General features: G+C 28.2%; 1 protein-coding gene across 2 annotated transcripts; it reads left to right on the plus strand.

Moving 5' to 3' along the window:
• Positions 1 to 331: 331 nt before the first annotated feature.
• On the plus strand, positions 332 to 10,873 carry LOC136075367 (uncharacterized). Of its 2 annotated transcripts, none has more exons than XM_065788316.1 (4): positions 332 to 613; positions 2,089 to 2,188; positions 8,001 to 8,107; positions 10,171 to 10,873. In XM_065788316.1, the coding sequence occupies exons 1-4, from the start codon at positions 407 to 409 to the stop codon at positions 10,402 to 10,404; spliced, it is 648 nt and encodes a 215-aa protein (XP_065644388.1). In that variant the 5' UTR covers positions 332 to 406; the 3' UTR covers positions 10,405 to 10,873. The 2 variants fall into 2 exon arrangements, 1 of the variants encoding a protein (XP_065644388.1); XR_010635869.1 differs by lacking the exon at positions 332 to 613 and adding an exon at positions 1,499 to 1,516.
• Positions 10,874 to 13,807: the final 2,934 nt, after the last annotated feature.

Below are 13,807 nucleotides of genomic sequence, written 5' to 3' on the forward strand. Positions count from 1 at the left end.
TCAACTGCATAGTTTAACCGTTAAAAATCCTTTTTAGGAATTATATTATAACGGTTAAACTGCATAGTTTAACCGTTAAAAATCTATTTTAGGAATTATATTTTTTAAAAACAATAAATGTCAGCAAAGGCTTTAAATTATACAATATTTTATGTTTACTTTCAGTTTCTTGTTACAAGATACTTTGAAATGTTAAATTGTTTTAAGTTCTTACAATATTGTATTAAACTTTATATTTGAATTTGAAATTTGATACAAATTACAATGTTTTACGAAACAAAGTAAAAGGAAACTCACATTATTTCCTAAAATATCACGTCAGAAAGTGAAAGTAATATAAAGTAGAACACATGTTGAGTATTAAACAATTTTTTATTTCTAAGGTCAAATCAGCCAAATTCGATATATGTCAAACAACATGTTTTCTTCGTTAAAAGAAAAACCAATTTTTTTCAACCGTATAAGTTTAATTTTTTTTTCTACATTATTATTGCAAGTTTGTATTTGTGTATTAGTTTGTCAAATGCAATTGCGTGCTTACAATGCAACGGAAATTTTGTCAGAAATACATAGTATACAACGTGGTATGCAAACAAATCTGAATCTTAATAATGTAAGTTAATGAACTTTAGCAGGGTTAATAGTATCTGGCAAATCATGTTCTAGACTAAGCCTACGGTATAGTTATTTTTTTAATAAAATATTTACAGTAGTACACCAGTAAGAAGTAGGTTTAATAAAGTTTGGTGCTTTCCATGTACAATTTGAACTGCTTTTTTTTATTTAAATTTACTTATAATAGACTTTTATTTCATTATTTACTTGACGGCTAGTTTCAAAATGGAGAGTCTTTTTAAATTGTTGACGATATTTGTTTGATTTTTTTTTTTGACGGTTTTATTTTTAACAAGGGCGCCCGAAGGATTTTTGATGTTTCAAATAGGACAAACTCTAAATTTAAATATGTTCATACCTATGCTAAATGAGGAGGCCTTGCAACTTTTCTATTTAAACTAAATTTGCAAAATTTAAAATCTGTCAATAAATTTGAATTTAGTTTAAGATGAGTTTAAGTGAAGTAACAAATCGTTCTTTAAAAAAGAAAAAGACTTCTTAAAACTAATATTCACCCGATTAAAATTTGTCAAATACCCGACTAATCGGAGGGGTTACTATTGTTCACGTTTGGGCAGAAAAGGAGCAAATGTTAAAGGGTTTTTTTATTTCCAGGCTTCCACTATCCTTGCATGAGGAGACCTTGCAAAAACTCTTTTTGACTTTTGGCAAGGTGTCCTCATTTGGCATATGAATGAACATGCTTAAGTTTAGAGTTTGCACAATATGTGAATTTATCCTATCTGAAGCATCAAAAAATCCTGCGGGCGCCCATGGATGTTAAGAATAATTGTTTGAGATTTTCCCTAAAGTATATAAATTAGTTATTTTGCTTTCCATTTCTTATTTGCAGTTACATCTTATACACTTCTACTTTGCACCACTTATACCACAATCAAAGGTAATTTTACGAGAGAAGGGGAGGATAAGGTGGGGTATGGAAGAGGAGGGTTGTAATACCCCTCCACCAATGAAAGGTGATTTTTAAGTTATAGTCGGTTTTTCGAGTAACAAGTCGGCTTGTCGGGTGTTTGACACATTTTAGTCGGGTAAACATTAGTTTAAAAAATTTTTTTTTTTTTAAGAACGAGTTGTTACATTTTTAGGATACACCTCACCCCTCATTTGATTTGCAGAATCGCCTCTGCCCACAACACCTACCTCAAGCCAAAAAAAAGCCCAAATAAGGAGTTTATTTTGTTTCTAATAAAGTTTACAAAAATAAATGCCATGTAACTATTTTACTTCACTTTATATAACTATTGATTTGATATGAATTACTTGATTTGAATTGAACTATTGGTTACATTTCATTTTTATATGCTTTTGTTTCATATTTTATAGTTTTAAATAAATTAAAACTTGTGATTTAGTTTAAATAATTTAATTATAGTTTTAAATCATTCTTTACTATTCAGTTTAAACTTGTACGTTTAGATTTCTTAACTAAAAATGTAGAAATATATATTTTAGGTCAATGAACTCATTGTGTTAGGTCCGAAAAATCAGAGTTTGTCAACATTACCTCAGAATCTTAACTCAAGCTTAGTTCCAATAAAATATGATATTGATGGTAAATTATATTTCTGTTTTATTATAATTGTATCATTCCATTTTACATTTTGTTAAAATAAACATTAATAATTATTAAATCTTACTACAAATATATATATATTTATATATATATATATATATATTAGGGTGATCCAAAAAAACTTTTTTTTACTTTTTGTTATTCCTAAGGTCTAAATGTGTTCATTTATGAAAGAAAACATTGTACCAAAAAAATCAGCCAAATCGGTTAATATTTAGAGGCTTGGGCGATCTTTATACCCCTCTAAAATTGGAATTTTCAAAAGTTCAGTAAAATATTGGCCTTCGTTTTCTGTACACATTTCGGTTATTTACCGTTCGATTTTAATAAAATAAAAACGAAAATAAAGCTCTTATTACACATAATAATTTTTATTAAACAACATTAAACAACATTAAACAACAACAGCTGCTCATTGTCGCCTGGTTTGTTTAGCACTCAATGTTGATTTTTTTGCTTCTGGTGAGACAGCCCTGTTTTCTGCAACTAAATTTAGCACATACTTTGCTGCTCTTCATCTTTTGTTAAGACAGCATTAAAGTCTTGTACTAACTTCACCCCTCTTTCGGCGCAATCATTAACAACTTTAAGAGACTTCACTACTTCTTTAGAGTCGGCATACGACTCATTGTTTTTCCAGTTTGAAGGATCTTCTTCAAGAAAGGAAATGTCAATATTTAAGAAATTAAAAAATGAAAGTGATTTACACGTTACAAAGTCCTCAAGGGATTTACTCATTACATTTGTAATATCTGCTAATTTCTTTGATTGCCTATTATTGTCTACGCATTGACGCTGAAGGGCAGTTATCATTTTTTCTTTTAACTTCAATCTCTACATCATCACTAAAAAAGGCCAAAGATATAAGTTCTTCATTTAAATACAATAGATGCCGCTTCATTGCCTTGGTTGCAGCGGTCGCTATATTTTCATTCATTTCACGATATTCCTCAATATTTTTTAGAAAATCTAAATCATTAATTGAGGCCGAGGCACTGAGTGGTGCAGTAAACCACTGTCGAACATATATTAACGCAGCAAACATGCTAATATCTCTTACTGCGTTTAATTCATGTTGCACCATTTTAAACTGATCTCTAAATAACCATATTTTAATTGAATAAATAAGTTTTGCCATCCACCGAGCATGATGGAAGGCTCCAGGTGCTTTAAATCTTATTCCACTAGGAGGTTGCTCTCCTAAATATATTAGACATAATTCAAGAAGTTCTTTATAATCATCTCGTGGTTGTGAGTCTTGCAAACATTTTTTCAAGAAATTAATTATAGACGATTTTTTTTCAATCGAGACGTTTGAAAGATATCTTTCAGCTTCTTCATCTTGCACTGTTGGGCTAAAATCATCTTTCTTGATATTCTTCCAGGCTTGTTTAATTCGTTTGAAAATAGAAACATCTGGTCCGGACGTTGTTGTAAAATAAATTTTAAACACAGATCCTGCAACAATTTCAGTAATGTGATGACGACAAGCTAAATTCAATAATTTTTTTCCTAATTTTTCTTCAAGTAAATTACAAGCACCTTTCTCAGATCCTGTATTGCTAGCTGTGGTATCAAACGACATGCCACAGAGATTATTAATAAGATTCGAAGCGTCCCATTCATGGAGGGAGGCTACAACTGCAGTAGCAATGGCTTCTCCTTTTGAATCAGGATGCTTTGGCACTCCCAGAAGTTTTTCAACACCACGCCCTGTTACTAAAACTGACAAACGCTCAACATTTCCACTTCCATCGATGTCTGCCATCATTTTTCCATCCCAATGAACTACAAGAGGTACATCCGGTTTGAAATTTTCTTTCGTTTCATTGTAATGAGTTTCACGATAATCAGTTCTTGCCCTATGAAAAGTGGAAACCGATATAAACTCTTCAATGGGAGCTCCTAAACTTTGCATTGTAGCTGCTATAGTTCGCATTGCCACACGATTGCTTACTTTTTCTCTATCTAAGGAAGCGACAACTTCAGGGGTAATAATTTTTTTTATAGAACGTTTCCTTTTCAGACCGGAGTTTTCTGCAACATCATCTTTTCCTTTCAAAACTACGATATCATCATGATCGCTACTAGGAGAACTTGAATTTTTATTAAATCAAAAACATTAGTTGGCGCAATATCAAAAAGTTTCACAATTCTCTTTTCAAATTCTGTTACTTTGCTTCTAGCAACAGCTGATTTCTTATTTCTGTCTTTTAATAGATCCGTATATTCTTTATGAAATTTTTCAAGCCTTGAAACTGCATTATCCTTTCGAATTGTAGGAATTTTAGTTTTTTCCCAAATTTCACAAGTTGATTTGATAACTGTTACCGAACTTTCATGTATACTTAAACCTTTCACCTAAGATTAGTCACCAGGTAAGATTTATCGTACATAATTGCGTCTAGTCACAATGGCGCTGCAGTAATACAAAAGTATAGACGGAACATTCTTACGGAGAGATCTCAATTATTTTTATTTATCTGGTTGTTACTAATGTTCACTACGAATAATCAAAACATATTCTGGTGACAAATTAAATAAAGAAGTTATGTCTTTGCAACAAAAGAAATTTTATCTTTGCAACTTATATATGAAGCATTAAAAAAAGAAAACGAAGACAGAAAAAGCGAGCTGTTAAAAGTAAACTATAAAATATTAAAGTTTGAATAAACACAACAACACATTGAAAAAAGTGTTACGTTTTCGCAAGATTACAACGAGAAAAAAGTAAAAGGTTTGGAAAAAAAATGGCTTTGAAGTTAAACTGAGGAGAAGAAGACAAAAAGAAAATACACCAACTTGAAGATCAACAAAAGAAATAATCTTCGTTTTGAACTAAAAGCATAGGGAATTAACATTAACGAAGATTATTCTATCGAAACAGCGGGAATAAGAAAAAAACTTTTTGAAATAAATCATAGAATTAAAGGAAAATATTCTATTGTTATTTACGATAAGTTAATTTTCAAAGTATTTAGAAATAAAAATTTTGTTAAATGATTTTTTTTTTTTTTGTTAAAGTTTATATTTTTTGATTTCTATTAATTTTTCTTTAATATACTACACTTATTTAAAAAGGCCGAGGATTCAGCTTTAAAAAACTATGAATTTAATTCATAACTCACTAAAAAATCAACACATTTAAAAAAAGATTCTGATCCTGATATTAGTTTTTATAATAATAATGATCTAATAAAAAATATTCATTCGTTATTCTATAATGTAAACTCAAAAAATATCATTGAAGGAATTGAGAACGACTCAACGTTCACAATCCTTCTTGTTAGTATTAGAAGTCTTCAAAAAAAAATGATGAATTTTTAAAACAACTTTTATATAAAATTAATATTAATTTTCAAATTATTTGTCTCAACGAGACATGGTGCGATGACAAAAATATGGTAAACAATTATAATTCCCATTTACCAAACTAGAAAGTGATCCACCAAATTAGATCATCAGGCAAGTTAGGCGGGGATTGTGTATTTTTATTAAAAACTCATTATTGTATAAAGTAAAGTCAAATTTAAGTTCAACCACTAATGATTATGAGTCATTGTGTATTGAACTTATTGATATAACCTCAAAAAACACTATCGTCCGTTCTCTATACAGACCACCAAACGGATTAATTATAGTGTTTGAAGATCACATTAAAAGTGTAATTAAATATAATTCGATTTAAAAAAAACTGTTTATCTTGTTGGTGACTTGAATCTCAATATTTTAGATTATGACACAAATAAAAACATAAGACAAGTTTTCAATGTAATCTATAAAAATTACATTCCTGTTATCAATTTTTCAATGAAATCTACGAAAGTTACATTCGTGTAATCAATAAATCTACGCGCATAACTAGAAAAAGTGAAACTTCAATAAATCAAATTATCTTACCAATAACTTCCTAAATATAAAGATAAAACAGGAATATTCAAAACAGATATCTCTGATCATTTTCCCATATTTATTATTTCACAAAAATGTAATAAAATTGATCAATGTAAAAAAAAAATCAACAAGAACAGTAAACGACTCTTCAGTTAAATATTTTCATAAGCTTTTATCATGTATTTACTGGGATGGGCTATTTCTGAATCAAAACTCTAATAAAGCCTCTATATATTCATATTAGTGTATTATAAATATTATAACAAAGCATTTCCTGAAGTTTCCAATTTGGTTAAAACAAAAACGCTATTAAAACCCTTGAATTACTAAGGGTATTCTTAAATCTTCTTAAAAACAACAAATATATGACAAATTTTTAAAAAAAAAACCATTCGTAATGAAGCTAATTATAAAAACTACAAACGAATCTTTGAGTGAATTGTAAAAAAATCAAAAAAATATAATTATTCAGATCAATTAAAAAAGCACTCGAATGATCCTCAAAGTACTTCGCGTATTATTAAGGAATTCATTGATAAAAATAACCCTGACAGAAATACTATTCCAAAATTTCTTTCTCTATTTAAAGGGTTTAATGAAAAAAAGTACACTTTAGGTGTTTTTATTGATCTAAGCAAAGCCTTTGATACAGTTGATCATATAATTCATTTATCCAAACTCAAAATCTACGGTATAAGAAATTCAAACTTGGCTTGGTTTAAAAGTTACTTATTTCAATACTAGGAACCCTCTTGTTTCTAGTTTATATTAATAATCTCAATAAGTTTTCTAATATATTAAACTCAATTTTATTCGCCGATGATACTAACATGTTTTACTCTAATGAAAATATTAAAACTTTATTTTTAACAGTAAACAAAGAACTTGATAAACTAAGCCAATGGTTTAAATGGAGAATAAAGTAAAAAAATTAAAAAAAAAATTGTTATTTTTTTATTTTTTTTTATTCGTATATTTTTTTTCTTTCTTTCCTTATCTAATGTATAATTTAAGAAAATTTTAATGGCACTTAAAAAATTTTCTATTATCTTACACGCTTTTTAAATGCTATGCTATGTATGGTATATATTACGGAGATTAGTGATAAGACAACTATAGTCTTCTTTTTGCCCCATGTCATGCAAATTTTTTTATTTATTTATTTTGTTATTGTAGTTATTGTCAAACGGCAAAGTATTTATATAAAAGCAAAAAAATGTCACAAATCAATAATGGTTTTGAATATTCATCAATGTCAGCAATGGTTCAAAATATAAAAAATGTTATAGAAGATTGTTTAAACAATATATTGAATAGTGTCGATATCCAATTATCAGATAAAGAATTTGCTAAAGAAGCTATCAATTACCCCGAGGAGACGATTGCAACAATCTCTAAAAAGATTGACTTCATTTCAACCCAAGATTTGTAAATCTGATCTATTTTCAGAAATACAGAACTAGTATAGGCTATAAAAAGCAGGTGGAGTTTGAATATCATATTTAAAAGCAGTCGTGGTGCAGTAGGTTAGACTTGCTCCGAAAAGCTTTTGAAAATGAGCCAAAAATCTTTATGGTTTTTCATATTTCCTTATCATGAAAATTCGGTTAAATTTTGTCAAAGTATGGTTTTTCATATTTCCATATTTTTCCTATCATAGAAACTTGAACATGGTTTGCTTCATTTACATGCACTATTTTAAAGAAAAGATATTGATAATCTAATAACCTGTCTTAAAAATTTTGGTTATACTTTCACTCTAAATTTTAGGATAAAAGTAAAAAACACTTAGTTTCCAGTCTCCAAAAAAAATTCCGTTGATGATTTGCTATAACTGCTAGCACATTATTTAATATGTTTGATTCACATAAGTGATAAACGTTTAATTCTATTATAGGTACATTTTTTATTTGGAAGATATTAAAAAAATCTGGAAAGATATCATTACAAAACGATTCGTATTTAATAATTCATTTTGATGGATTTTATCAAATTAATGCTCAGGTATAGTTCATCTTGTTAATATGTTTTGCATGTAAAAAAAAATTTTTTGTTGAGTTATATATTTGTACGTACTTTAAAAAATGACTATTATTACATAATTTACTAATCGTTTCTTCTTAAATAAATTTAATACTAAAACAATAATCAAAAATCAAGGTTTCTGATTTTAATTGGTTGTTTGTTATTTTTCGGTGATTGGTTATTCGTTTCTGATTTATTTCTTAGCTACTAGTAAAAATAATAAATGGCAACATAGAAGTTACAATAGATTACAATAGTTGCATTCATGTCGCATACGCCATAAGCTGTGATTTTGTTGTTGCATGATACATTTTGTTGCACAATTTACTTTTTTTTTTTTAAGATATCAATTTTTACAATAAAATAAAACATCAATCTTACAAAAATGAATACAAGGACTTTTAGTCAGAAGATTACGTTAGAAGATCAATTAGCACAATAAGTTTATTTTTTTGGATAGAAAAAAGGAGGGGGGAGGGGATGGAGTAAGTGGCTTTGTGTCGTCTCATAAGGAAGTTGCTACTAAAAAATTACGATGTTGTGACGAGTAGAGGTTAAAAAACTGTCAAAAATTAGTGACGTAATTTGTGGACGACCCGTAAACTAAATTTATGGGAAGTTTAAGCCAAAATAAAATAAAAATTAATAATAGGCATAACTATTTTATTCCAGAGATATGGTTTACGATACACATGATCATATTTATTTCGGCAAATACATTGAGATATATTTATCAGTGCTTAAATCATACATTTTTTTTCGTATTTGAACGTGAAGTAGAAAATGTTATATACGTTTAGTTAGAATGTATTCAAGGGTTTCATTTCTTTGAAATATACCTGATATGAAATTCGGTACACTTCATATAATTATATATAATTGCGTTAACTACTGCTTGTTTTAGCTTTATTTATAAACCATCCGATTAAACAACTTCAGAGGAGGTACTATCAATATGATTTTGAAAAGATAGATTTTTATTGATATTTCTAATTTTATAACTTTTTTCTATTTTAATGATCAATGCTTATATATTTAACTATTTTGTACCGATCTGAGTCTGTTTTTAAACTCGTTTGGAGAATGGCATGCTTAGTTGAATTGTTTACTTAAAATCTAAACTTTTTTTCATAAACCAACTATTGTTAATAAGATATGAGCAAAAATTAAGTATTTATAAAAGTTGAATCATTGAAGTAGGTAAATGGTTATTTATATCAGTATGATTTCCGGTCTTGAAGGTAGGAGTCATTTTATCAATTTTTGGATGATCTGGAAAATATTATTGAATGATGGATGCTCTAAATTAATGTTTTACTGATTTAAAAACTTTTTCAAGTTTACTTTAAGTCAACTCAGAAAAATTTTTGTTTGAATTACTTGAATTTTGGAAATAACTACATTTTTTTTTAATAATCTATCAAGGCGCTCCAAGAAGCCCAAAAGGTCTTATCACAGAGTATCGCAGAAGATCATTTAAATCAGCAAATTCATTATCAATGCTTATCTAGGTAGAGCTGGCAACAAACCTCGCGAGGTTTAATCGAATTTCTTGGTTCTGATTCAAAACTCTAAACCACTATTTATCGTTTGCGTTTGGGATATTATTAGATACTTTTGTTCTCATGGTTGTAAATAAATTTGTTCAATTCAATTTCATTATAATTTGATTCACTTAACTTTTCTTTTTTTTTTTAACTTTTATTGAAAGATGCATTAGTATTCATTTTCTCTGTGAATATTTTCATTTTTTGCTAGACGTGCTTTAAATCATGTTTGCACTTTTAGAGCAAGTCAGAATAATATTTATTTCAACATTTTTGCAAAGCTATTTGAATAAGCTTTTGCATGTTTGGTAATTTATTTTATGTTTAGCGTCAAAATTTTTGAATTTTATTTTATATTCTTCGCGCCAGTTTGAGTTTTATTATGATTTTTTTTTAACTTATCTTTGACACCTGTAAAAAGTGGTTTTTGAAAAAGTAGTGGTTTTAACAAATTTTTAAATAATAAATTACATGATTTTTATATATTATATATAGATGCAGCTAGATTATAGGCAACCAGTGAAGTTAACTAGCTTTCATCTTTGTAAAAATGACGAAGTCATAGCATCAACAAAATGGAGTTCTAGTTTTGATACAGGAGCAATTAGTATTCTTATATATGCAAAAAATGGTGATCGTTTATCACTTTACTCTCCATGGATGCACGCTAAATGGTTCATTTCAAACAAAGTGACATTTTTCTCTGCACATTATTTAGGATCTCTATGAGATATATTATTTACCACGTGTTTCACACAATTTTTACTGAGTCAATATGACAAATTTTTATTCAATCAAGCAACAAATAGTATTTTATTGTATATATTTTTATAATATATTATCAGGCCTGAAGCAACTGGGGCGGGGGGAGGGGGGCAGAAGAGCCATTTACCCCCCTTCCCCAATAATTTATTAAATAAATAATTTTGAAAAAATTGACTGAAAAAATGACTTAAAAAAAAAAAGGTCCTTAAACTATTTCGGGGCCGCTAAATCCAGCGCTGCCCCCCATCTCTCCCAATATACGGGCCTCATTATATAATATAAATTTTTATAATATATATTTTTAAGCATTTTTTTAATACGATTTTTACATAATGTAAATTACTGAATCAAGTTACAAATACTTTTTTATAGTATATATTAAATAATATAATCTATATTTTTATAAATTTTAAAAAATGTGATTTGCACATGATGTAAATATTTTTTTTTAATTTAGATATAAAACTCAAGAATAATTATAAAATTACAGAGATGAGCAAAACCCTTCAAAACCAACTTTTATATTGGAGAAATTTCTTTTTATAAATGTAATATAGAGACTAGGGCTTCCAGTTGAAACTTTTTTTAAAAAGTTAGAACCTGAACATGATCGAACTATTACGGAAAAAAGTTCGAACTGTTCCGAACTTAATTTTAGTTATGTCAAATCAGACCAAAGTAATGCAAAGTATGCGTTAATGTATTTATTTATCATCATTAATTAGGACAATTAATAGCAATGAGTACTCTTCATGGTTTGCTTTTAAAAAGTTAGTGCAGCTAATGTTTCGTCATTTAAAGAACTTCTTATTTTAGTAGCAAAAAGTCCAAGACTAGAAAAAGCTTTCTCAGCTTCTGTGGATGTAGGAGGAATTGTTTGAAGAGCTTTAAAAAGTAAATCTAAATACTTAGGTCTAGCTTTGCTAGCTTTAAAAACAGTCATTTCCTTTTGAACGAGGTTTGTTCAAATTTCTTGATGATCAAGGTTCATTTTAGTGATTGCTCGTTCAATAAAAAGTTTGAGTTGTTGCTCAATTCAATTCATTTTTGATACTTTTTATGTTATCAGTTATACTATTAGTTATACTATTTACTTTCTTGTCATCATCCGAGCTATTGTCAGATGGCTGAAATAATCTCTGAATGAGATTTGTAGCAACATTAGTATTTGTCTTTTTTTTAATCTTGTTGCCAAATTGGTCATCTTTATTTAAGACATTCGAATTTGACAAGTATTTCATGAAATGAACTAAATGGATGTTTCTTTTTTCATGAACAGTTTGAATATCATCACCAAATTTAGTCCTATCTTTATCATCACTGTAATCTTGATCGTAATCTACAGCTTCCATATCATCATCAACAGGGTTATTTTTAGAATCATATCCATCAACTATATTTTTTGTAAAGAGCACATCAATCACACATAGATGTGGTTATATATATAGTAGTTATATATATAATAGCCTGGTTGTAACACATTTGATGTTCAGGTTTAGTGTCATGACCAATTTTTTTCAGTAAGCTAGCTCCATCAGTAATAGAAGATACAATGTCTTTGCCCAAATTTAAATTGAATGAATTAAGCTTATCGCTGATCAATTAAATAGCTCTTGTTGCTGGCATTGTACCTTGAATTCTTATCATTCCAAGCGATTGAAATCCCTCATTATGAAGTAGATTTCTTCTTCTTTTTTTGTTCTTCTGTTTTTTCTGTTTGTTTATTTGTTCTTCTGTTTTTTACTGAAGTATACTCATCAAATGTAAAAGTAAATTTACGCTTATCTTCAAGTTTCATTTTCAAAGAACTTATGAATTGTTCCTTAACTAATGTAAAGTATTTAATGACAAGATCGCGAACGGTTTGAGGACTTTGAGGGATTCGGTATCCCAGGACACGAAATGCTGATCGCAAAGTTTCACTTTTAGCAATGGCGTGAAAGCTAATTCCATTAATAGTTGATAGTCGATTAAAAATTTGAGGTAGAGTTTAATTGTCATCTTTGAAAAAACTTTCAATTCGCGGATTTTTGGCAGCAGGAATGTTTGCTACAGCCTTGGGTGCAGAATTATTGCATTAAAGAATTTCAATTTTGTGTTTTGTTTTTGAATGCCTTGTAATAGCTGTTGTATATGAGTCAGGTGTTTTGAGAATAACTTTTACAGAGTTTACACTTTGAACTCTGTAATTCTTCAGAAAATTCGAAATATTCCCATACCTCAGATCTTCTCGTTTTGCTCACGTCATTAAACTTATCCATATTTTTTATTTCGTACTACTAAAACTTTTATTAGCTCGTCAACGCTATATTACCAATCTGTTTGTTTTTTTAATTCAGAAATTTAACAACCTATTTTATGCGTATCACCATGGGATTTCTTTAGCATAACAAATATGTAATGCACGAAACTATTTTAATTTTAAAATTTAAAAGTAACGTTCCAAGTCATTTGTTAAATATTCCTTTTTGATTTAAACTTTAAAAGCGTTGCACAATGACTCAGGGCGATCAAAAAATGGCAAAAACTAAATAAAATTTGACATAAATTGTAAATAAATAATGTTATATATCAAAATAATATTTTTTGGGTCAAAGATTTCAAATTTGTTGGTAAACTTTTTTTTACGCGCAGCTTCGACGCGTATAATGCGCGTATGAGCGCGTTAAAGGTATACGCGTATTATACGCGTACAAAAAATTTTCTTTGAGTTTTAGAACCTTCAAGACAAACACATTATCTTGATATATTACTCTACTATGCCTGCCGGATTGTAGCAATATTCAAATTGATAAATATATGCAATATTTTCTAAATATATATTCAATCTTCTTCAAATATATTCAATCTTTTTCAAATATATATTCAATCTTTTTCAAATATGTTCAATCTTTTTCAAATATATTCAATCTTTTTCAAATATATATTCAATTTTTTTCAAGTATATTCAATCTTTTTCAAATATATTCAATCTTTTTCAAATACATATTCAATCTTTTTCAAGTATATTCAATCTTTTTCAAATATATTCAATCTTTTTCAAATATATATTCAATCTTTTTCAAGTATATTATATCTTTTTCAAATATATTCAATCTTTTTCAAATATATTCAATATTCCTGGGATAAAGCAATTTACGCGCGTAAATAGAAGGATAATAACTACAATTAATGGCAAACAAAAAAATTAAACACAAACAAAAACAATGGCGACCGAAATCATTGAAAAAGACATGGGTGCAGATCTATATAAAAATTTAATATTTTTTCTAGATGAAGTTGAATCTTTTATTGGAAAAACCACTTGTGGTGATTATTTTCCGTTATTATTACAGCATATTGATTTAATCGATCAACTTATTCCAGT

The sequence above is a fragment of the Hydra vulgaris genome, chromosome 01, assembly GCF_038396675.1.
Source record: "Hydra vulgaris chromosome 01, alternate assembly HydraT2T_AEP".
Taxonomy (NCBI): Eukaryota; Metazoa; Cnidaria; class Hydrozoa; order Anthoathecata; family Hydridae; genus Hydra; species Hydra vulgaris.